Here is a 24,366-nt window from a genome sequence, read left to right as displayed (position 1 = left end):
TAGTTTGTGGGATTACAATCGTAATGGGATTTGTTTCTTAAAAGACAAGAGTTGTAACTTTATAAATCTCTAATAAAACAGAGTAATCCTTATGAATGAGATACTGGTGTCTTGTTGATCTTTCTCTTCTTCTCTCATTATATTTCTTTTATTGCATTTCTCTCACAAAATACCTACGCAGCAAATCTGAAGTGGATTCCAAAACTTTAAATTGGGCAATACTTTTGAGTAATGGGCCCTTTGCCAAAAGAACGAGTATACAACGTACTCACTGTTGACACATATAGCTATGAGGTCTTACGTGCCGTAGCCTATATTTGTGGGAGTTCAATATATCCAATGGTCATATGAAGCGCAAGCTTTCGTTTTTCTTAAAGACCCATTGGAGATCAGGGAACCCCTTCGTTTTTCATTGGAAAAATACAACAGTTTCCCCTTCTTCTCTGCATAAAATGGGAATCCAGAGAAAGGATGTGTAAATGCGTATATCTCTTTAAAAGACGAAAGGATAAAAATCCGAGCTTTGCAATCACCAGCCACACGGTACCCCTTCTCTGATCTTAGATTTGATCTTATACACGCTTCATCAATATTTACTGACAATAGTATCAAAGCGACCAGGTTTCATCTTCCATATTATTTTAGTATTATAGTTCTTCCTGCAAGTTTTGGTTACGATAAATGCAAATCATGCCTAGGATCTTGCTATAAATTTTGTTAAAAAAAAACAACAAACAAAAATGGCGATATATAGTCTCTCTCTTTCTGGGGTTTACTTTGTTGGTAGAACCAATGGGTCTTCTCACTGTGGGTTTGATTTATTAATGTTATTTTTTTTAGAACCAGTGGGTCTTCTCACTGAGGGCTAAATTTAGGAATGCTGCCAAAAATGGGAGAAGAGGTGATGGGGTTGAGGACATGGCTATGACAAATGGATTGTAGGGCACCAAGGTTCTTATCCATGGGTTATTGAACTTTCCCATTATAGTAGAGCCCTCTTTATGTTTCTCCATTTCAGTTTCTCTATGTACCTCTACCTCTATTTCTACCTCTGGTTCTAAGGGTTTCCGTGTAGGGTTTTGCTCTGAGATCACTGCAATTTTCTCTCTCTACATATCTTTTTGTGGTCTGGCATTTGGGTGATGGCAGAGGGAGAGATTTGTGTGTTTTGCTTGAGTATGAGAGAGAAACTTGATTTTCTGTTGTGTTGAAGTGGGATTTTGATGTGTTGATGGGATGAGTTGTAGAGAGAGGAAATTTGGGATTTGGGTTGATGAAAAATGCTGCTCAGACATGGAAGAGGCATGACCCATATTCTCCATTCTCACTCTAAACTACCCATTAACCACCATCCATCATGCTTCTTCTTCATCGCTATGATGCAAGATGAGAACTAGAAAGACAGATCAAACAGGAGAACAAAGAGCTGGGAAAAGGAGATTGCTCAACGCGGTCTTAGTGTTGCCCAACAACAATCACGCACTCTCTCCTCCCGTGAGTTGCCTCTGTTGTTGTTTCCTCTGATAATGGGTTAACTTCTTTATTGGAATTCACTTATAGCATTGCTAAAAAATATATACCATAATCCTGTGGACTATGTAATAGTCATAATCATTGGATCATAGCTACTGATGAAGAGAGAGAGGGTGAACGAATAAGGGGGAGGGGGGGGGGGGGGGGGAGTACCCAAAATTTTGAGGTGCGGATCAGTAGGGTCAAGGGTAAAACTGAAATTTAGTTGAGTAACCTGATGAACGGGTTAACAGGTAAAAGAGAGATTCGTTGGACGTGTCTCTTGGTATGAGAGTTGCAATTTTTGAGAGAAAGTTTACTTGGGCATGGCCTTTGACTTTTAATATTGTTTTCTAAACAAAATATTGGATATATATATATATTCTGTTAATAGCATATATATATATATATATATATATATATCTTGATTTAAGGGATTGCTTATCATTACAAAAAGATATAAAACAATGGGTAGCAGTCGCATCTTTTAATCTACGAAAATAGTTAACTTTTGGTGGATTATCTGTTACTGAGATACAGTCACTCTGAACATATATCGCATCTATGAATACATATTTTACTATTTTATTATCTTATATATTATTGATATATATATTAAAAAAAAAACACATATGATATGGATCCAAGGTCTATTATGGATGATATATCCTTTGGATTTGTATCTCATTAAGATGTCTTTTAGAAGGTTTGTATGAATCTGCAATTTGAATTTGCATGAATGATCAAATGCCTGTTCAATTCTGCTGTATACTGATATATTGTTGCAATTCGTAATTTGTTTTCATATGTATATATATATCATGCATTTTATTAATACAAGGTGCAATGATTTCTTTCTGGCACTTAAGGTATCTGTTTGAATTAGTATTATAACTATTGTTATGTTATACTTAGTGGTTATTCACTAAAGGCATACGTCAAGTTGCATTAAGAGTGTTGTAGATGTATGGAGAGGCATATGCCTTATCTGGCTCCAATAGAAGTGAGAGCAACAAAAAGCAAATACCATTGCCCTTTTAAGTAGTGATTTTTTCATCGTAGCTCGGTCAAAGGCCTTACATTGACACCTCTAGTGACATTATTAAAAGCAATATTGTCCCTACTTCTAATGTCGAGAATCTCATCTATGATTTTTTTTTTAGTTTTTCAAAGGGGGCAATTCTCAAAAGATCTGAGAAGCACTACTAGGAGCTAGGATTTGCTTAAATTGAGACTGCATGGTACATCTGATATGGTTGAGCCTGTGTGGATTACTGTCGAGACTGGAATAACCAAACCAAAACCAATGTTAAATGGTTCAAAGAAGAAGTCTCATACTCTGCCCTACTGAATGGCTGATACCCTACTTGTAGTCCTTGCAATAAAGGCAAATGTTTGGAAAGTATCCCCAAGAGTGAAGGTGATCCATGACAACCTAATGCAGAGGATTGCTAGCCAATAAAAGGTACAAACTCTCAGCAAAGGGATATCCCAAACTGGGCACATCGAATGTTGCTTTCCTGTCAAAGGCTACAATAAGGGATATCCCAAACTGGGCACATCAAATGTCGCTTTCCTGTCAAAGGCTAAAGCATGCTTTAAAAAGATTTGGTAAAGAAATCTCCATGTGCCTTGCATCTCGTTTGCTATTATTATTACCCAGATTATGGGATATGAAGTAAATAGAATGGACCATTATGTGTATGTCTTGAAGAGTGGGAGTAAATTCATAATACTCTCATTATATGTAGCACTGCTTGTATTTTCGTCGTCTGGAGAAAGTGCTTCATAGATAACTTGAAGCTGCAAATAATCGACGAACCGATCCAAATATTTTGAGATAATCAAACCGTATTTAGATTAATTCAAAGTGGAACAAATAGCTCCAAAGGAAGATATATAGATGTCGAATATCACAACATTCAGGATGTAGTTGAGAAAGATGAAGTAACTGTTAGTTACTTGCCCTCATTAGATATGATTGTTGATCCACTGACAAAGGGTCTAAGTACTGAACTACTGTTTAAGCATACTAGCTTAATGGGACTTAAAAATGTTTAAGTCAAGCATTTTTTATGAGTGAAAAATTCGCATTAGCGAGAAAATCCTCATGATATACTAGCTTAATGGGACATAAACACTTTTTAGTCCCATTAAGCTAGTCTATCACGAGGATTTTCATGTTAATAGGTCTTACAAATGTTTAAGTCAGACAATTTTCATTAGTGAGAAATCTACATTAGCGTGAAAATCCTCATGATAGACATTTGTTATGAGAGGCATATCCGCAAAAGCTTGAAAAAAACCTTAGGACAAGATATTTTTTTTCAGGTCATACTCAACGTTAGTTATGAGAGGCATATCCGCAAAAGCTTGAGAAAAACCTCATGACAAGATATTTTTTTAAAGGTCATATACAAAAGTGGGAGTATGCATCAACCGTCATAGCCAAGTGGGAGATGTTGACACATATGGCTATGAGGTCTTACATGTCTTAGCCTACATTTGTGGGAATTCAATATATCCAATGGTCACATGAACGTAACCTTTCGTTTTTCTCAAAGACCCGTTGGAGATCAAAGAACCCCTTCGTTTCTCAGAGACCCGTTGGAGAAATACAACGGTTACCCCTTCTTCTCCCGATAAAATAGGAAGCCATAAAGAGGATGTGTACAGTAAAGAAAATGCGTACATCTCTCTAAAAGGCGAACGGATAAAAATCCGAGCTCTGCACCAACGTCACGACACCTCTTTCTGATCTCGGGTTTGATCTTATACACGCTTTATCAATATTTACTAACACTCACAGGGTAACATGGTAGCACGCATTTGTTTTCTATTTCCCCAAGTTTCTGGTGTCTTCAAGTGTCTTGAGGAGCTCATATTTTCAGAGCCAGAACTTAAATGTAAAATCAGATTGTGATGTTCTCCAACCTCCTTAGATCTGTTGTCCATTCAAAAATGGACTGCCCAACTTGTAGTGTCTAGGGAGCTCCAAACTTTCTCTTGAAGAGGAGATTTTTATAGGGAAAAGTTTATATAATAAAATTGTAACTTTAAAATGTGGAATTACTTATGCCCTTAAGAAATCTATCAAAAAATGTTGTTTTAATGTTGAAAAATCTTCTAATTGATTATTTCTACATCGAGATGTATGAATATGAAAAAAAAAAAGAAAAAATTATGAGTCCTAGAAGTAGTGCATCTTGCAACCCATTATCTAGACTGTCCATTTTCAAGATTTTCATATGTTTATAGATCTACTTGATTTTGATCATTTTTGGAGTTTAAAATTTTATAATTAGATTTGAAAATAGATTTTGAGATAATCTTAATAATTGTTTACACCAAAATTACATGTTATAATAAAATTTGGAGGTGCACCTTAATAATTGGATTGTTTAATGTTGCAACCTTATAGAAACCACATCCTTGATATAAGGAAAAAGTGATCACGGATGCATAACTACATTTGTGTCCCCCGAGGCATTACACATCCATCTTAAAAATGGATGTAGAGTTGTGGTCTCGACAAAAAAGGGAAAATTTATCGTTTAAATTTCTTTTTTAAAAAAATTATTTCAAATTTTTAGAATTTATCTATTTTTACACATTCATGATCTCCACATTAGAGATTATAAATATCTAAAGAATTAGGTCCCAAATCCATCTCAAAAATGGATCATGAAGAGGGGAAGCATATTTATATGAGTCCTATGACTTATAGGAAATGTAATTGATGTAAATGTTCACAAATGGTTTTGTGAACTTCGTAGCCTAATGTCCCTATAAAAAACACGTAATAGATTGGAGTCATTCCTTTGAATGGCAATCATAGCAAGCTCTCCGGAACACCAAATTTGGTGCTCCGCGGACCACAGAAGTCACCTTTGAAGTGTGAAGGTGGCTTGAGAATTTTCCAAATGATCCTCTCTTTTCGTTTCAATAGGGTGTGGGGTTCAAGGGGATTTGAAGATTTCAGAGCAATTGGTTTTTGAGATGCATTGGGTATCTTATTGTCACCAAGAAGGGTGTACCCTTTTTTCTTTATATGGTGCTGTTTTGCTGCAATGGGCAGGAAAAATAAAAGTGGTTTACTTATAGGGTGTGGTTTGTATAGAACCGGGGCTCTAAACAATCAAAGTGAAGTGCACCTTCAAATAGTATCGAGAAATGTGGTTTCAATACTGGAAATCTTTCAGAGAGCTTTAAACTATATTTTCATCATTAATTATAAAATTTAAAGCTTCAAAAATAGCATAGATGGAGCAGATCTACGAAAACTTGATAATTGACTGTCCAAAAATGTGTTACAAGATGTATTATTTCTAAAATTTGAAATCCATTTTCTTCTCATATCCATGCTTCTTGATGTTGAGATGATCACTTTGAGGATATTTGGGCAACAAAACAACCTTTTCTAGTGAAATTTTGAGGTCGCTATAATTTGATTGTTTGGAGCCTCGGCTCTATATATACTTTTTCCTTTGGTATATTATAATTATATTTTATACCATAAAACTATGTTATTTTTAGTTTAAGGAGGTTATAGTCGCTTCTAGCCAGATGTGCAATCTAACGGCTTGGAATGTGTTTCAATTCGAAAAAAATTATTGAACTTCAAGCTCGGCCAATGACACATCTTGAACCACCTGATTTTACATCCAGCAGCCAAACGTGATTGTGACAAGTAAATGATCTTATCATATAGTTTTTCATTATAGCTTATATGAAAATCCAGATATAAGAGGGGGATCCCAACATTTAAGATTCTCAGGACATGTGGTGTAGGGGTGGCAATGGGTCAAGTATGAGTTAGGTCCAGCCGGACCTGGATCTAGACCCCAATGTATCCGGGTCCAGGTTTTGGACCTAAGCCTAACCCGTCGGGTCCAAAAGTTGGACCTATACCCGTACTCGTAGGTTCTCGGGTCTATCCCGTCGGGTCCCAGGTTTGGTTGGGTCCATTGCCACCATCACTCTGAGCTCCTTTTTTTTTTTTTTTTTGGTCCCTTTTTGTTTTACTATCATATACCCATATTATTGGCAACAAGGTCACAATCACCGGCCATTATATTTCAAGCCATCTAATTTGTCATTTAATCACTTGACTGCGCATTCTTATTGTATACGATCCTTAATAAACTCAAATGAATAGGGCTTGAAGTATTTTATCTCCAACAATTTATGGGTACAGGTCCGGTCCAACCGCACCTGAACCTAGATCCAAATAGTGTTCGAGTCCAAACTTTGGACCCAGACCCTACCCGTGAGTCCAAAAGTTAGACCTGTAATTGGACCTGTGTCGAGTATACTCGTCGGATACCTGATCTGGTCTGGGTCCATTGCCACCCCTATTGGTGATCTTCATTAGTGCAACTATGAAACAATATGATAACAGAAATGGGGTCCGCTTTTTGGCCCAACATTTTCTCTCATCTCCCTCACCCACCTAAAAAAGAATCATGGACTATACGATAAGTACCCAAAAAAGTTGCCTCCAGCTGACTCTTCCGTATGCGTTCTCTTCTCACCATCACATACGCTTGCATTTGTTAGAAGTCACCAAATTGGTTGCTTAATGTCGGTTTTCTCGGCAACCATCCGGAAATTTACGTACGGACAATCCAAACCTTCTCTTAATTGAATGGGACCACATAAAACAAAGGAAAATTGTTTCATGCGGGCATACCTATTTTTAGAGCATCATGCAAGCAGGTGTTTCACCTAAAAACAATGGAAACTAACGGTTTAAATGTTTTTTATTAGAATTATTAATTTTAGTCTTTAAACTTTATTTATTTTTCAATATTCATGATCTCCATATTAGAGATTTCACGTCTTCAGAAATTAATTCCTAAAATCCATCTCAAAAATAGATTTATTAAGAGGCTCTCATCTCTACGTATACGGGCTTGGCCACGTAGAAAGTGGGTCCACAAAACAATGGCACTCATTAGCCATCACAGAGGATTGTGATGCTCCACCACATAACACATTGATTCATTTGTGTTCAGGAAGAGAGACAGAGAGAGAGAGAGAGGTCTGGTGTACGTTTAAGTATTCATCTTTGGTAGCCAATGTGATAGATTTTGACATCCCACCATGTAAACATTGTATCATTTAGAGAGAGAGAGAGAGAGAGAGATTTTGCTAAATTAAAAGTAAAAGAATAGAAAGAGAGAGTGTGTGTTGCTTAGACTTGACTCCTACTCAAATTGAGTACCCATTCCCACAACCAATTGAACTTGTATTGAGCCACTCCTTGCTAGCACAAACGCCCTCCTCAAGTTGTTAGGGAAGTACTTCTTAATGGAAATGTTGGCCTCTCAGTCTCATCTGGCCATGAAACCTTCAAAGGGGAAGCTCCCCTTCTCGGTCATGGTGGTCATTGTATGCGCCCTCGCCTTCGCCCTTATCCTCTATGCAGAGGATGTCAAAAGCCTTGCCCGGTCCTCCATGCTCAAGCTCAAGTCTTGCCCGGCTCAATATCTCGCACCCGCTCACACCGCAAAAACACCAAGTAACCACTCAATCCATAATTCACCATACCTTCTCTCAGTACTGCAAGAAAAAGCATTCTTTCTCGAACATTAGATGATAATATTTCGATGTAATGCTTTTCGATTCTTTGATTGCAGCTGTAGATGAAGAAGAGATAGATGAGAGAGATTATGATCTGGAGGAATGTGACATGGTTAAGGGAAGGTGGGTGTTCAACCGATCGAGGAAGCCTTTATATACCGAGGAGAGCTGCCCGTATATCGACCGTCAAGTCTCATGCCATACGAATGGAAGGCCAGATGATGACTATCGGTACTGGGAATGGCAACCAGATAATTGCGTGCTACCAAGGTGAGAGAAACAAGTGTGCCACAAAAAAACATACATACTCCATAGGACTATAGAAAACCAGTGGTCATGAGTGTCATCACCTTCTAATGATGGGTGGATGGTGATGGATAGAAAGTTGTACGATGTGATCCAATCGGTGGGGCCCACTCTCATCTTTATTTCCATTAGGGCTGCCATCAGGGAGGGCCGGGCCTGGTAAAAGCCCAAAAGTTTCGTCCCCACCAAGGGGGAAGGCCCACCCCGAACTTATGCACATAGGCCCAGTCCAGACGCTCTTTATTGAAGCCTGGGCGGCCTGAAGCCCATATTCCGTCGGAAATTCCAGGCCGGCCCGGTCCATTGGCGGACCTAATGACCGTCCATCTTTAAATATGACGACATTGATGGCACGACCATAGTATTCTTTTTTTTTTTTTTTTTGGATCTAGTAGTCGCCACTTGTACACTGTGCAACTTTGTTGCTCCTTCCCCTTGGCCTAATTGTTCTTGTTAGCATGATATAGTCACAAGGGCATTTGGATAATTCAGGAGGGAACTAGTCCCAACTTGTGTCAGATTAGAATGTGAAGAGTAGCTATATCAGGATCAGGGGCATAAAAGAGTGCCCTGGTAGTGACCATAATCATTTGATCACTAGGCTTTTCTTTTTCTTTTCTTTTTTTTCTTTTCTATTCTTTTTTGGGAAAAAGAAAGCTTCACTTACTTTAAATCAGTAAATTACATATCTCCTAAAATATAAGAGAAATCATTAAAAGTGGTCCCACCTAATGATTTTATATAAGTCATTTCACTTAAGTAGCTACTTAAATATTACTCGCAATGTTTATGTTCAGGGTTTGGAATGCAAAACAACCAATAATATTTGATAATTTGAACCATGAGTGGGCCAAATTTCTATAATGCCCCACTCGTTTCCGATTCTAAACCAGAAATAATAGGTTTTAATGAAAAATATATTCTGGACTTGAAACCCTGATCAAGGAGGTGGAGGCGGGATTTGCATCATTTTGCTTCAACCACTTTAAAGTGTTTTTTTTTTTTTTTCTAGTCTTTTTTAGGTAGATCACTATAAAGAGGTCCAATACCTATTGTAAAAATGGAACTTAAGACATTATATTGTGCCATCTACCAACCTGACCACCTATGCCTTGAGTTCATTCTAAGTGGGCTGGTGTCAGTAAAGAATCTTGCTTGTTCAAGACTCCTAATCCAAAATAGATGCATTTTTACATATTTTATTAAAAACATTTGAGAAAAAGCGGGAATGAAATGATATTTTTGATGTAATTAATGTGTTGATATACATGTTGATTTGACCAACTCAGTGATTCTCTGAGGTAGTTCGATGTTTCCAGAGATGTATTCCCCACAGTGTGAAATTTTAGAAGATGGAATCTTATTGGAACTTTAAAGCTTTTTCTTCCTAAGTTTCAAAATGCATTTCTTTTAATTAAAGATTATACCAAAAAGTCACTAAAGATATCTCCTACAAATCCTTCCTAACTTTCAAAATGCATTTCTTTTAATTAAAGATTACACCAAAAAGTCCCTAAAGATATCTCCTGCAAATCACCAGCTATGGCTTCAGAATGAGATTTCATAAACCATTATTATCCTACAATAGGGGTACTTTGATCATTAAGAAAGTTGACGTTGCAAGTTCATCACCAGCCAGTATTTTCTTTGCTTCTTTTGGCCATGTAATATCCCATGTTCTTACAAGCTTTAGGACGGCATCCCAAGAAATTACTTTTCACCTGGTGAAAAGGTGAAAGTAAAGAAAGTTCAGAAAAGTAAAAAAAAAAATCAGAAAAGGTTGTCTTCCTTATTTGTTGCGTTATTTGGAAGAACCTTATTTGGATAACACAAACATCTCTAATTCCCCAAATTAAAGCTCTTAAGTATTGCACAAACAAGATATCCCACCAATCACAATGATATAGGGAAGCACACCATGACCCATGAATCCTCAGGCTTTGGTTTATTTGTAAATAACTGGATCGCATTAAGTGTAGTTCAAGGCCTAATCCTTCCTCAGGTTATGGTTTAGTGGTAAGACAACTAGACATCAATCATTGAAACCTCGTAGTGCTTCCCCAACCTAAGCAGTCAATTGACAGGAGGTTGATTTGCATCATTCAAACGTGAAGGATGCTCCTCGACTGTTCACTGTCAACATCTGACGGCTTTGGGAGCTGTTAGTATTCTGGTGGAAACCAAACCAGCATAATAGTAAATATACATACACTTTTGGTTCTCAAAAACATACATACTTTTGGTTCTCAAAAATCTATGTTGGTATCGCCATTGCAATAATCAATACATGCAGTCATAAGAGAATTTTTGCCTCTTGCTTGCTGGTTATGGCAATAGGCAACAAACTAATAGGGGAGAAGTGATGTTTTGCAAGCTTAAACCTTTCTTCGCCATCACATGAGAGGTTTGACATCCGGTTTCCATTATGATACCCAACCGTTTGTTCCTTAAAGTTTGGCCATCATGTAAGCCAAAGCTATTCCCTATGGAAAAAAGAAATCCTTCTACAAGGCGATACTTGCTTATTTTTCTCTAGGATAAGTTAAAACTTATATATAGAATGGTAATGGAATGGTGCATATCATTTCAGGTTTGATGCAGCAGTGGCTCTAGAGAGACTAAAGGGGAAGCGCCTAATGTTCGTTGGGGACTCCCTTCAACGTGGGCAATGGATGTCCATGGTTTGCTCTCTCTATTCCCACATCCCACCTGATCAGAAATCCATGAAACGGGGCCACTCTCTGTCCATCTTCCAGGCTAAGGTCTGACAATCTGCTCATCAACCAAAGATCTTTCAAAGTTAATGAAGTTATCCAATGTGTCAAAGTTAATAAAGTTATCCAAAACTCTGAAAACCATGTCTCTCTATCTAGGAGTACAACGCCACAATTGAGTTCTACTGGGCTCCATTTCTAGTGGAATCAAACTCTGACATCAAAGTTATAGGAGATCCAAAGAAGAGAATACTGAGACTTGATTCTATATCAAAACATGCACAGCACTGGATTGGAGTGGATATCCTCGTGTTCAATACTTACGTTTGGTGGATGAGTGGACTCAAGATCAAGTCTCTGTGAGTTGCTCGTTTCTCATAGACAAGTTGGGCATGGTCTTTTTATGATGCATGGATACTCAGATGTGGGAGCAATTTGCATGTCTGATGTTCCAAAATACAATATGTGCAACACAAAAGCTGACTTTTTTGTGTCTAGTCATCCAAAGAAACAAGACCACTACTAAATAACTTCCTTCACTAAAAAAACTTGGATAAACATACTAGGGACACTTAAAAACGTGCCAGGCCCTGAACCTACACAACCGTCTATGTTTTATGTCATTTCAACAGTTGGGGTTCGTTCGCAAATGCAGAAGAAGGGTACGAGGAGTTAGATGCGCCTATTGCTTACAGGATCGGCCTAAGGACATGGGCTAACTGGGTAGATTCCACCGTGAATCCGAACAAAACCAGAGTGTTCTTCACCACCATGTCCCCCACTCACATGAGGTAAGCTCTCCATCTCTCTCTCTCTCTCTCTCTCTCTCTCTCTCTCTCTCAATAGAATCTACTGCAGGAGTTCAGATTGGGGCAATGACAAGGGGATCAGATGCTACAATGAGACTAGGCCTGTCTTGAAAAGAGGCTATTGGGGCAGTGGGTCCGATGGTCGCCTGATGAGTGTAGTGGGGAGCATAGTAAAGAGAATGAAGGTTCCTGTATCCGTTATCAACATAACCCAACTATCCGAGCACCGAATAGATGGTCATACATCGGTTTACACCGAGACCCACGGAAAAGTTTTGAATGATGAGCAAAAGGCTGACCCATTACATAATGCAGACTGTATCCATTGGTGCCTACCTGGAGTACCTGATACATGGAATCAGATCTTGTATTCTTACTTATAAGCAAGAGACAAATTAGATCTCTTAAAAAAGGGAGAGAGATTAGTTCTCATTATTGCAATGGAAAGAGAAGAAATGGATTTTCCTTCTTGTAATGGCTAATTGCATTGCTCAAACTAACAATCAGAAGATAAAAGTCTTCTGCATGGATTCCCGTACATCACTTGAAAGTAAACAAGAAACAAGATGATTGCTGATACAAGTTCAAATTCTATTCTCATCAATTAAAGAATATAGAGTCTAATGCCCATATAAAGGTAAGAACATGGTTTTTGTGTGTTAGCGGACACACCTGTGACCGTGAATCCCCTAAGATGTACCCCGTTGTTGTAGATCAGACACAGAACTCAAAAAAGAGCAACTGGGCACAGGAAATCCCAGTTCCCCTCGCTAGTCTGTCTCTGTCTTCCTTCTCTAACTTCTGCCACTCTGTTTCACTGGCTATTCAGATTTCTCCCTCTGGTAGTTTTTTATTTTTATTTTATTTTATTTTATTTTTTGTATTGGGGAGGCTCTTTGCCCTGTTTCATGGCTTAATAAGCATTTCATGGTGTTAGCTTCAGAATCGGAATAAGTTCCCGATGGTGATTGGCTTGCATCCTCCCCAGGCCTTACCGAAGAACCTATGATATCTAAATAAAGAAAATTATCGAAGAACCGAAGAAAACAAGTCTCTCCACCGCATAACCCTCTCTCTTGTTTCACTGATGTAAAAATAGTCAAATTACACTAGATTGATGGATCAGATACACAAGAATGATACTGCCTCTCATGGAAAGGGTCAATAACATCAAGAAGTCAAAGCTGGATGAAACTCCTTGTCGATCAAGCTCGAACCAAAGAACCAAAGCCATTCATTTCTTGTTGAAAGCCCCTGCATTTTTGGGGTTGCCTATGCAACTTCAATAAACAAATTAGGGCATTCTCAGCAATATTTCCTCCAGTCGAAACAGAAAAATAACAAAACAGGTAGCTTTTTCTTCATTGCATGTACTTTTGTAGGCTAGGAGATCAAAGGAGATATTTTTCCTTCTAATCTCACAACCATTGATCAAAATCAACCACAAAACTTGACCCTGGAAATATAAAAGCACCAAAGGTGACAAGCATCACTTTCTAGACATGGAGAAAACCTTGGAAAGGGAGAGAATTCCATTACTGTATAGGAAAAAGAGGGTTTGAAGAGGGAATTTGATATATTGAATGAAAAAGTGGCATCCAATATATTGAAGTACCTTTTCAAACAGGTTTTTCCTACACAGTAATGGAGTTCTCTCCCTTTTCAGGGTTTTTTCCATGTCTAGAAATTGGTGCGTGTCACCTTTAGTGCTTTTATATTTCTGAGGTCAAGTTTTGTGGTTGGTTGTGAGATTAGAAGGAAAAATATCTCCTTTAATCTCCCAACCGACAAAAGTATACACTTAATATATTGAATGAAAAAGTCGTATCTTGGTTTAATAAAGGTGAAGACCTTAAACTTTCTCTTAACCCATCCTAAGCCCGCATATAGGAGGTGGATTGCGTTAGGTAGATAACCAATGTAAAATTTTGCCACATTTTATCATGAATTACCGACCCCAAATAATTGGGATAAAAATTGGATGATGTTGATGATGAATGAAAAAATGGCATCCACCAATGAAAATTGGGGTTTATCGGACAAGATTTCCTGACATTCCATTTCCTTCAACCTTGTTTTCAAAGGCTAAATGGTTCTCACGCCAAATTAAATATACACTGAGCACTCCTGAACTACAACTTCAATTCAAGCTCCTTCACAAACCCTAGTTCTTTAGCTGGTCTCAAAATCATCTTTGAAAGAAAGCAAATTATTCAGCATCTGCAGTTTCCTCTCTCCATCCTTCCAGATCAAGGAGAGGGTTCCTCTGTAGGAAAGCCTCTGATCAAGAGGGCTTCCTTTGTCTGCAAGCCTTTGGTCTGAAGTTGATCATGGTGTAGAAACAGAGTTCAGAAGAAAATGAGAGGAGATGGAGGGAACATGAACAGGGAGAGAAAGAAACCTTCATCTGACAATCTCAAAGGATAAAATCAGGAGAGGAAGGGCGTCAGGGGCAACCAGTCACCCACATCCCTTAAACTTTCAGTGGGTGAGAAGTGCAGATCTCAGGGGACACATGGTGATATACACGTCCTTTGACGCACCAAAACCTTTTCCCACAGGAAAAGCAAGAAAAAGGAATGAGTTTTCATACTCAAATAGCCAACTATGTATACAAGTTCACATGAGCTACTTTTCTGCACAACAATCACTATAGGCAGCATACCCAGTAGTGCACGCACAAAGCTTATATAAACTACTTTTCAGCACAACAAACAACATAAGCAGCACACCACTTGCCAGCGAGAAAAGAAACAGCTTTAATTTTCATGATGGCTAATTGCCCTTTCCAGGTTTATACATAAAAAGAAACGAGTCTACATTCAATTGCTAGCGAGAAAAGAAACAATCTTCATTCTCATGATGGCTAATTGCCTTTTCCAAGTTTATACAGAAAAAGAAACTAGTCTTCATTCAATTGCATGTGCAAGTTTAAATGAACTTTTTTACACGATAACAATAAGAAATGTATACAATGAAACCATTTATTTTTTTGTACAAAGAAGTCGCAATAATTATCAATCCTTAGAAGTGAAATCGGTAACCGGGGACTTGCCATAGAAAGGGCAATAAGTCCAAAATAAAATTTCTCAAATTATATGACAAGCTTTAAGTTGTTGGATTTTAAATCCGATGACCGAAGGTAATTGTGACCTCCTTATACCAAAAGTGAATGGCCTTATGGTAAAATCCAACACACACCAATTGATAGCAAATAAAAGAGATGGTTTTCCTTCTTCTAATGGCTAATTGCCTTTCCAAATTTACATAGTTTTCATCTCCTCTCTTCTGACATTACCAAACTGGACCCTGATAAATATGGATCATTTTTACACAACGAAAAAGAAATGGATGTACATTCTTGTGATGGCTAAGCAAAGCAACTGCTGTTACAAGTTTACATTGGTTTTTACATGCTTGTCTATAAGAATCTAAATTCGCACACTTATACAACAACCAGTATAATAATTTTTGCTACAACTCCAAATTCCTGAAGGCTTTCAGGTCGAAACTGTGAGGCCTGGATTACTTACATCCACCATCTTTGCCTTTTTATTGATGAGCTTGGATGAAGCCTTTCCAACCACTCCACTGTTAGGCATTGGGGCGTCATATGCAGAAGCATGGACACCTACTGCTGCCCTTCCTGAAGGGTCCAGGTTTTTGGACCACTCTGCATCCCATTCAATGGCCTTAGCTGTGCTACAAGCAATACTCGCACCCCCTGGAACTGTTAGACTTGCTGAATTCTGCAGAGGTTTAGAGAGAGAAGAACTAGTTAGCAACATGGATTGAAGATATAAGTTCCACCTTATTGGGGCCTTCAATAGAGGAAAGGAGTAGAGCAATATAATCACTGGCAACATATCGAGAGAGCATGTATTGCAAACGTCCTGAATAGTTCACCTGAGGGAAGAACCTCTCGAAGATCATTCGATAGAAATATGCTTCTTTTGTGAGAGGACTGTTGTGAGGGTAAACGAACTTTGCATTTGCCATCATCCTGTCTGTCACCTGAAGAGGAAGAAATAACTGCTTAGAAATAGAGGAGTCTTTGTTTTTTTTTTTTTTTTGAGGAGAGAGAGAGAGAGAGAGAGAGAGAGAGAGAGAAGTACATGAGTTGCAGCATGTTCTTTAAGACCATCAATCCAACTGTATCCAACACCATCACTAAACTGCTCCTTCTGCCGGTACAAGATGTGCTGCACAAAGGATGAATTGTCTCCATGAGCCTATTGTACCAAGATATGTAAATTGGGCAGTTTCTCTCCTAAGTACTAAATAAACTATAAAAGAAAACAAAGAAACTTTACTCAGATTGACCCTCCCACATTTCGACACAAATCCATTAATGGCGAGTATAAAGATGTTGAGTACTTCGGAAATAAATATCCAAGAAGAGGACTATCAAACCTTTGGCAGGTAGGGGAAAGATGTTGAGAACTTAGGAAATAAATATCCAAGAAGAGGACTATCAAACCTTTGGCAGGTAGGGGTTCTCCTCATCGTCAAAGGCCTTCCTCAAAACCCACTTTTCAATTCGCCCTTGGTCAGGTTTTATCTAACGAAATTTGAAAGCACATAAAAATTTGTGAATGATATGACCATAACATCATGTAAACCAAATGACTACATTCTAGAGCCAAATCGATACTAAAAGTGATGATTATCATGGGTAGAAGAAGATCGCAGTATTCCAGACTCACCATTTTCCACTCAGGGTCGATGTCCATGGCAACATTAATGAACTCCTTGTCCAAGAAAGGCACACGAACTTCTAATCCCCATGCTGAAGAGGACTTGTTGGCCCTTAAACAGTCATATTGGTGAAGGGCCTTTATCTGCAGCCATGCATGTCACAATAGAAGATCAAACAACATGTGCCATACATACATGGACGTGTGAATGTTTATTATTATTATTATTTTTTTTGTGGGGGGGGAGGATGTGGTTTGCAGGGAACCCAGTGACTAATGTGGATCAGGGTTTCTTTTTTTGTTTACAGGGTCCCAAAATGGACCGCTGCAATTCTTTGGCTTTCCATGTTCTTTTCCTGCAAATCAACATAGCTTTCAAGAGTTGGCTCCTAACAGTATTACCTTGCGACAAGTTTCACGGTGTAACTCTTCCTTGTTCGGGGCCTTGTGAAAATACAAATAACCTCCAAAAATCTCGTCCGAGCCCTCACCAGAGAGGACCATCTTTACACCCAATGACTTAATCTTTCGTGACATGAGAAACATGGGTGTGCTTGCCCTGATTGTGGTAACGTCATACGTTTCAATGTGATAAATCACATCCTCAATTGCATCAATTCCATCCTAATCACCCAAAAATCCATAAATACTTGTACACAAGCATTCTATGTATGAAGAGATTATCAACACCTATAAAATACTGATTTCCCGTGCGAGTAACCATTTTATAAATGATTACATAACGTTGCATGCAATCTATGTTAGTAAGTGCCATTAATCAAATTCACAAAACTATCATTTTTGGTTTGTCTTTGCAATGAAATACCTGAACAGTGAATTGAAATTCATGGTGAATGGTACCAAGATAGTCTGCAACCTCCCTACCAGCCTTCAAATCAGGGGAACCCTGATGGAAAGAAGAAAACAAAAGTCACAAGCTTTCTAACATGCAATTCAGTCCATTCTTTTAGCCACAGTGACCATAATTTTTTCTGTAATTCTGGCAAAATAAAACACAATTTAAATAAGATAAAGAAAAGATATTTTACTTAATCCACCTCTCCTCTTTGCCTCTCTGATTTTTGTTAAGAAAAATATATATATTTTCGTAGTAACTTAAATTTCAAAAATGCAGGGAAACATCATTGTCTTCTTGAATTTTGCACATTTTCAGAATCCTTGGTAAAAAAATTTCATCTATAGTTCTCCCTCCCACAAAACTTTTGCAAGAATTAGAAGAGATAAAAACAAGAACTTCCCAAAATTTCCAGAAAATTACATTGAACAATAAACTCCCAAAAATATTAATATTTATTACCATGCTTGTAACAAGCAGGACATGCAGCAATAAAAGAAAAGGGCTAACCTCCAGGCCAATACAGAATGAATGAAGTTGTGGTCCCCAATGCTTAGACACCTTGCTACTCAAGAAGGAGCGAGCGACAACAGCTGCAACCAGAGATGAATCGAGGCCTCCAGATAAAAGAACTCCAAAAGGCACATCAGTCATAAGCCTCTTTATCACTGCCTGCAGTTCTCATAAGACAGAACAAATCATTTATCTGATAGAAGCCAAAATTAAAATCATGATAAAGTACACGATAAAGTATAAGAAAAATTATAAAGATTCAAGTTTGTCCAGTAACTAATATGGGTCTCTAAGGCGAAAATTTTCTTGTTTAATTATTGGAGTTCTGCTTTATGCCTTCTCACTAACATTAAGAAAGGAATATGTAATCAGTATCGGATAATGGACAATTTTTTTTATAAGAAAAGATGGTTCTTTAAGGCAAGAATTGATTTATGGATAAAATTTCCAATTTCTGCGTGCTTCTTTATGAGAGGAAAAAATCAAGTTTTTCAATAGACAAGATAGGTTTTGCAGGATAGAACTGACGATACTATAAAATCCACTTCTCCAATTAATGTTATTGAAGGAAAGATTCATTTATTTGGCAGTAAGCTACTCAAGGAAATATTTCAGTGTTGTGTGAAGGTTCTTAAACTTCGTAGACATAACATAGAAGATCTTGTTTTGCAATTGCAGAGAATAAACTAAGGTCTGATGCAACTCTTACATTTTCAAATGCCTTTCTCAACACCAAGGGATCATATGGAGTGGAGGGGATGCCTTCATTGTACCATGGTGGGTTGTACCATCTCTTAAAGCCTCCTGCAATCAAGTTAAGCACAAACTCAGATACCCAAAAACAAATACATCTGAGAGAGAGAGAGAGAGAGAGAGAGAGTACCTGATTTGCTTGAGTATAAATTGCCAGGAGGAAAGCTTTCAAAATGTTCACACTCATCATGAAGTCCCTTCAATTCTGATGAGACCCAAACAGAGCCTATACATTTGGGGGATGGAAAAAAAACCAAAAACAACAAAACCCCATTAAAACAAATGAATTTTTCTCACTGTCGCTAAACATTGAGTGAACAGAGAGATTAAGAGAAATGGGTGCATATCAAACCTCAATACACATCACAATAAGCAATATTGACAGAGAGTAAGTGAAAGGGGAATACAAACAGATGAGAAAAGGAATCCTAGAGTGGGACAACAAGAGTAAAACTAAACAAAGGAGAATTAGAATCCTAGAGAGAGAGAAACTGTGAGAGAAAGAGAGACTGACCATCAAATCCCCATCCAATGTAGAGAGAGGTTATCCCAATGGCGTCTCGAGCAACAATGAAGCTGTTGTCATGTGTGTCGAGAAGCACGAAGGAGAACATCCCATCCAATAACCCAACGAAATCCTCCCCATACTCCTCATACTGTGATTTTTATCATTTGTAACAAAAAGAAGAAGCAAAAACATCATCAAACATTCGCAATAAGCATTTAACTGCACCTAGAAACCAAAAATGAAAACCCAAGAAACCAAGTTAAGAAATTGAAGATACAAATGAGAGAGAGACCAGGTGTGCAATGACTTCACAGTCGCTTCCTGTCCTGAATTGGTGATTTGTAAGGAGTTGCTGTAGTTGTTCATGATTGTAAATCTCTCCATTCACTGTGACAACGATGGAGCGGTCTTCGTTGAAGAGTGGCTGATCACCTGAAGCGGGGTCGATAATGGCGAGCCTCTGATGAGACAAGTAGAAGCCCGCCTTCTGATATATCCCACTCCAATCAGGTCCCCTGTGCTTCAATCTGCAATACCCATTTCCAATAATCAATTTCCTTCTCTCTTCTTCTAAACCCAACTCTCTATCTCTCACTGAGATCAACCTGCAAAGGAAGTTCGTTTGCAATAATCAGCTCCGTTCATTCTCCTGCGAAACCCAAATTTTCCTTTCACTTTCTAGATCCCAAATCTCTCTCTCTCTCTCTCTCTCTCTCTCTCTCTCTCTACAAATTAGTGTTTGTATCAGAATTAGTTTTTGTATTGGTCTTTGTATCAGACGGATTAGTTTTTGTATTGCTCTTTGTATCAGTGTGTGTATTTGTCTCACTAATAAACAGTTATACTCACAGTTAAGGGAAGGCAAGCTATCTATGAGCCTCTTAAATGTGCGGTAGTTATATACCTACCTTGTCGGATACGAATGAATGGTTGAGACCCCACCAACCGAATTTATTTTTAATTTTTTTTATACAAGAACATTTTCACACCAAATTTGGAGACCCCTCTCTTAAACTCGGAAAAAAAATATTTAGATATAAAACAATTAAAATACACTTATAAAAGCTTTTAAGAATACTTTATTAATTTTATTTTTATTGAAAATTTTTTTTATAAATTTTTTAAAAAAATTTCACACGTAACCCTGATTCTCTAGATGGATCCCCTTCCTATTTTTTTTTCAAATTCCATAAAAAAAATATCTAAGTATGCCCTTCATCCTTATCTCTCTCGCCTATTCACTTTTAAATATACATAAAAATTAAAAAAAAATCATATTATCTTCCATTTTTAACTTCTATATTTATTTATTTATTTTTAACCATTAAAATTTAAAAAAATATCATATTATCTTCTATTTTTAACTTCTATTTAAAAATATTACTGATAAACAAAAAAAGATAGAGTTTTTTTATCTTCCACCCTTAAAAAACTCTATCTTTTTTATCTTCCACCCTTAAAATTTAAAATATCTTTTTTATCTTCCACCCTTAAAATTTAAAATATTATTGACCTCAACAACCTTTGAAATGACTCTATATCTCTCTCGATAACTCCATATCTCTCCCTTCATGGTCTCTCTCTCAAAACTCCGATCTTTAAAACCCCAATCTCATATCTCTTTCAAAATGCCATTTCTCTCCCCGAAACTTAAACTCTATTACTCTCTCTAAACCTCTATCTCTCTCATACACATAATCTCCCTCTAAACCTCCTCTCTCATACACATAATCCTCTCATACACATAAGAAAATTTCATCTCTTTTTTTCAAAATTCCATTTCTCTCCCTAAAATTCAAACTCCATCTCTCCTTTTAAACCTCCACCTCTCTTATACACATAAGTAGGTATGCTTGCATTCGAATTCAAACTAAACCCTTTGATCGGTATACTCACTAACTAAGATGCGGAAAAAGATAGTTTTAAAGAGAGATAGAATTTGAATAAAATGTCATTTTAATGTTTGTTTGGGCCCAAAACTTATGTTCAAAAGATCCAAGAGGTTGTAAAATAAAAAAGATAGAGACCTTTTACAGTAATATTTAGATCCTTTTGAACTAATATTTCAATTTATAAAGTCATCAGATTTTCCTCTTACTACAAATTACATTGTTAGTGCGATCAATCATGTTTTCAAATAATCTATGGAGTGAATGATTTGATCAATGAATATTTCTTCCTTCAGCTTGATATCGATTCACAAGAATTTTGAAATGTGTAATATATAGGATCTGGATTATAATTAATCTTTGAATATTTCAATTCAATACCAATACATAGGATCATCCCTCCGAAGATAAAAAAAAAATGAAGACCTTTTACAGTAATATGTAAAATAGAAAAGATGAAAACTTTTTGCTTACCAGTAATATTTTCAATTCTTGAGTTGCATGCGATAAAAAAAAGTTAAACATAACATATAAGAATATATTTTTAAAAAAAATTAATTCTTTTTTATACCATTTCAACTCAATAGGATAGAGATATTGTGATAGGGAGCCCTCAACGTTGCATTGAGAGGAGGGGTTGAAAAGGCCAAAAAAATATTTTTTAAATATTGTTAGGTTAAAAGATATAAAAAAATATAATAAAAAAATATTTTTGGGTTAAAAGATATAAAAAAATATATAATAAAAAAATATTTTTAAAATATTTTTGGGTTAAAGATATAAAAAAATATACTAAAAAATATTTTTGCAACATTTTTGGATTAAAAGATATAATGGGGTCGTAGGTTAAAAAAGTTTTGAAACGTTTTTAAAATAGTTTTAAAAGGTTTTTGTTTGAAATATTTTTGGAACTTTTTTGCTTGAAATGATATAAAAAGATTGGATATGGCTAATTTTTATGATCAAAAGTAAATAAATGGAAAAAATAAGAAATGAGAGGATACAGTGAAATCTTTTTTTTTTCACGCCGTAGGTATTTTACCATGAAATAAGACGGGGATTTGATTTGAAAGGCTTTTTTAGCTCTAAATCACATTTTCAGAATTTCTTCAAATTCATGGATAGAAAAAATTTATGACTTATGAGAGGGCTTGACCAATCCAATATGTTGGAGGTGGTCGATGAACCTATAAATAAAAAGAAAATGTTTTGATAAGGCTACACCAATAAGTAAAAAAAATGTTTTGATAGGGCTACAGCAATAAGTAAAGCTTCACTTCATAAAAGAAAAATAAGATTTCGATCTTTATAAATAAGGCAAATGCTATACCATCTATTTTTCTCAAAAAATAAACCATGGATCCATGCCCAAAAACTAAACCATGGATCCATCTATATCATTTCGTAAGCTTCAAATTGTATGGTAAGGAATTGAAATTTGATTTTAGAGTCATGGTGGAGATTTTTGATGCCCAAAGCATTTTTTAGATGAGAAATAAAAGAGGTTTGATTTGTTTTCATAAAGCTTAGGCTTTATAGAAATTGCCTCCCAAATAAATTCATCTTTTATCCCAGATTTATGATTCTCTATTTCCATCGTACAATTTGTATAGGCAATCTGGCCAAGTCAACCGGTCATTAAAAAATAAAAAAAATTAAAAAACAACCAAAAATTGAACAAAATGAAAAATATGGGGGTACCGGCTCACAACCATCTTCGATATTCAGGCTGAATGGGACGGCCCCACCAATCCCCAATCTGAACCAGGTTGTTGAGACTCACTGATTTTTAAAACCTTGTTCCCACCATTAAGCATATGTTTTATAACTATAGAAAAAATACATGTGGGACCATGTGGATCTTAAACTTTGGAACCCATTATAGAACTAAAGATCATAATAGAAAATAAAAAACCCATAGAAAGTTGTAGTAAAAAAGTGCCTTCCATTTTATTGGGAAAGCAACATTCCCCTTACAAACTTTTCACCCCATGGAATCAATAAGCTTTGCAAAAGCGACCAAAAATATATTTTATGAATAAATTTTTTCGCTATACAAAACCATATTTGCTCCGAAACCTCGTACCTCCCATTCTTATTTTCTGCACGGTGTTCATAATGATAGAAAGATAGAGAGATTGGGGAGGCTTCGGAAACCGGATTCGTGAAGCTCTCATTTTGGGTTCACTTGTTTATGTATCATTCCATTCGATCTTTTAGATCCGATCGTGACAGTCATGCCCGTGGTGTCCTTTCAAGTGAAACATATATGCCATGGATAGACTCCTGTAACCATGTAACAGTAGAGTAGCGATAGGGAGTACCTGCGAGAGAGCTCCAACACCCGGACTCGCTTTGCCTGAGAGCCCTCGATGCATCCCAAAACAGCTAAAATGCCACACATTTTGAATCCCTAAAACTCCTTTTTTTCTGAATTTTAAACTCTAAATGACTGTTAGGTTGAAGAAGATGAGCAACAGAACGCCCTTTAAATAAACCCCCTACAGCTGCTGAAATGGGAGGAAAAACAAACTTCCCCAACACAAAAATCGATCCTCTAATTAAACCAACCTAATCACCAGCAAAACCGAAACCTAATCCTAATCCACATCACTAAGCCCTAACCACAATATCTCTCAATCTCCAAATCCACCGCTCCTAAGAATGGTTAGAGGCGCTACCCAAACGGTCACGATTTATAGCCGAATCGCCACAATTTAGGGCATGCGGCGCCCAAACAATGGCCAGCACTGATACGACCATGATCGTGTAATTGCAGCCGTACACGTGGGGTACCTCCGTAGGCTTGCCAGCCTTTTCACACAATGGAAAGTTATCCGATTCGAAATGCTCACTCAGAAGTCCAAGACTTCCTTATCTCGGACGTGGCGATCGTACGACGGGTTAAATTGACACGTGACGCAATCTGGTTTGTTGCTTATGCCGTTTTGCCAAATCGGGCGGTCGGGCGTGATTGCTGTAAAATTTATTGACTCGTTTTTATCGTGCTTTTCTTGTTTTATTATAAGTTTATATAAGGTTGCAACGTAGAACTACATATGCACTTCAATAATCCATCGGTAAAGGTTATTTTTTAATGTTGAAAACCTTTTAATTGATTATAGATGTATAATTATGAAAAAAATAAGATTTTGAATCCCATAAATGATGCATCTTATAACGTATTATGTAGACTGCCTATTTTTAATACTTTTATATGTTTA

General features: G+C 36.9%; 2 protein-coding genes across 6 annotated transcripts; one reads left to right on the top strand and one right to left on the bottom strand.

Annotated features, from left to right (window-relative positions):
- Nucleotides 1-7,793: 7,793 nt before the first annotated feature.
- TBL3 (trichome birefringence-like protein (DUF828)) lies at nucleotides 7,794-12,515 on the top strand. 2 transcript variants are annotated; one of them, XM_020666673.2, is made up of 6 exons: nucleotides 7,794-8,035; nucleotides 8,154-8,367; nucleotides 10,994-11,165; nucleotides 11,277-11,476; nucleotides 11,750-11,908; nucleotides 11,984-12,515. In XM_020666673.2, the coding sequence occupies exons 1-6, from the start codon at nucleotides 7,825-7,827 to the stop codon at nucleotides 11,994-11,996; spliced, it is 969 nt and encodes a 322-aa protein (XP_020522332.1). In that variant the 5' UTR covers nucleotides 7,794-7,824; the 3' UTR covers nucleotides 11,997-12,515. The 2 variants fall into 2 exon arrangements, with proteins under 2 accessions (XP_020522332.1, XP_020522331.1); XM_020666672.2 differs by having other exon boundaries at nucleotides 11,976-12,515.
- Nucleotides 12,516-15,130: 2,615 nt separating this feature from the next.
- On the bottom strand, nucleotides 15,131-23,808 carry LOC18433448 (asparagine synthetase [glutamine-hydrolyzing]). Of its 4 annotated transcripts, none has more exons than XR_016060586.1 (13): nucleotides 23,467-23,808; nucleotides 19,546-19,858; nucleotides 19,260-19,401; nucleotides 18,876-18,971; nucleotides 18,702-18,796; nucleotides 17,990-18,151; nucleotides 17,450-17,530; nucleotides 17,026-17,247; nucleotides 16,633-16,767; nucleotides 16,340-16,487; nucleotides 16,042-16,128; nucleotides 15,833-15,940; nucleotides 15,131-15,675 (listed from the first exon to the last, which is right to left on the bottom strand). XR_016060586.1 is itself a non-coding variant. In XM_088873612.1 (13 exons), the coding sequence occupies exons 1-13, from the start codon at nucleotides 23,544-23,546 to the stop codon at nucleotides 15,427-15,429; spliced, it is 1,851 nt and encodes a 616-aa protein (XP_088729738.1). In that variant the 5' UTR covers nucleotides 23,547-23,808; the 3' UTR covers nucleotides 15,131-15,426. The 4 variants fall into 4 exon arrangements, 2 of the variants coding, with proteins under 2 accessions (XP_088729738.1, XP_088729739.1); XR_016060587.1 differs by having other exon boundaries at nucleotides 19,546-19,780; XM_088873612.1 differs by having other exon boundaries at nucleotides 16,407-16,487.
- Between the last annotated feature and the right edge of the window lie 558 nt (nucleotides 23,809-24,366).

This window comes from Amborella trichopoda, chromosome 8, assembly GCF_054954075.1.
Source record: "Amborella trichopoda isolate Santa Cruz 75 chromosome 8, AtrichopodaSantaCruz75HAP2 v2.0, whole genome shotgun sequence".
Taxonomy (NCBI): domain Eukaryota; kingdom Viridiplantae; phylum Streptophyta; class Magnoliopsida; order Amborellales; family Amborellaceae; genus Amborella; species Amborella trichopoda.
Note: the sequence above shows the minus strand (reverse complement) of the source record. Positions and strands in the feature narration are given on the sequence as shown.

Bases quoted from the DNA above. Each gene is read 5' to 3' on its own strand.
- TBL3 (XM_020666672.2), top strand. From the start codon at position 7,825: ATGGAAATGTTGGCCTCTCAGTCTCATCTGGCCATGAAACCTTCAAAG. The intron at 8,368-10,993 runs GTGAGAGAAACA...ATATCATTTCAG, and splicing joins GATAATTGCGTGCTACCAAG to GTTTGATGCAGCAGTGGCTC. The intron at 11,909-11,975 runs GTAAGCTCTCCA...AATCTACTGCAG, and splicing joins ATGTCCCCCACTCACATGAG to GAGTTCAGATTGGGGCAATG.
- LOC18433448 (XM_088873612.1), bottom strand. From the start codon at position 23,546: ATGTGTGGCATTTTAGCTGTTTTGGGATGCATCGAGGGCTCTCAGGCA. The intron at 16,488-16,632 runs GTGAGTCTGGAA...AAATTTCGTTAG, and splicing joins TCGACCCTGAGTGGAAAATG to ATAAAACCTGACCAAGGGCG. The intron at 15,676-15,832 runs GTGAACTATTCA...AAACCTCTGCAG, and splicing joins TCGAGAGGTTCTTCCCTCAG to AATTCAGCAAGTCTAACAGT.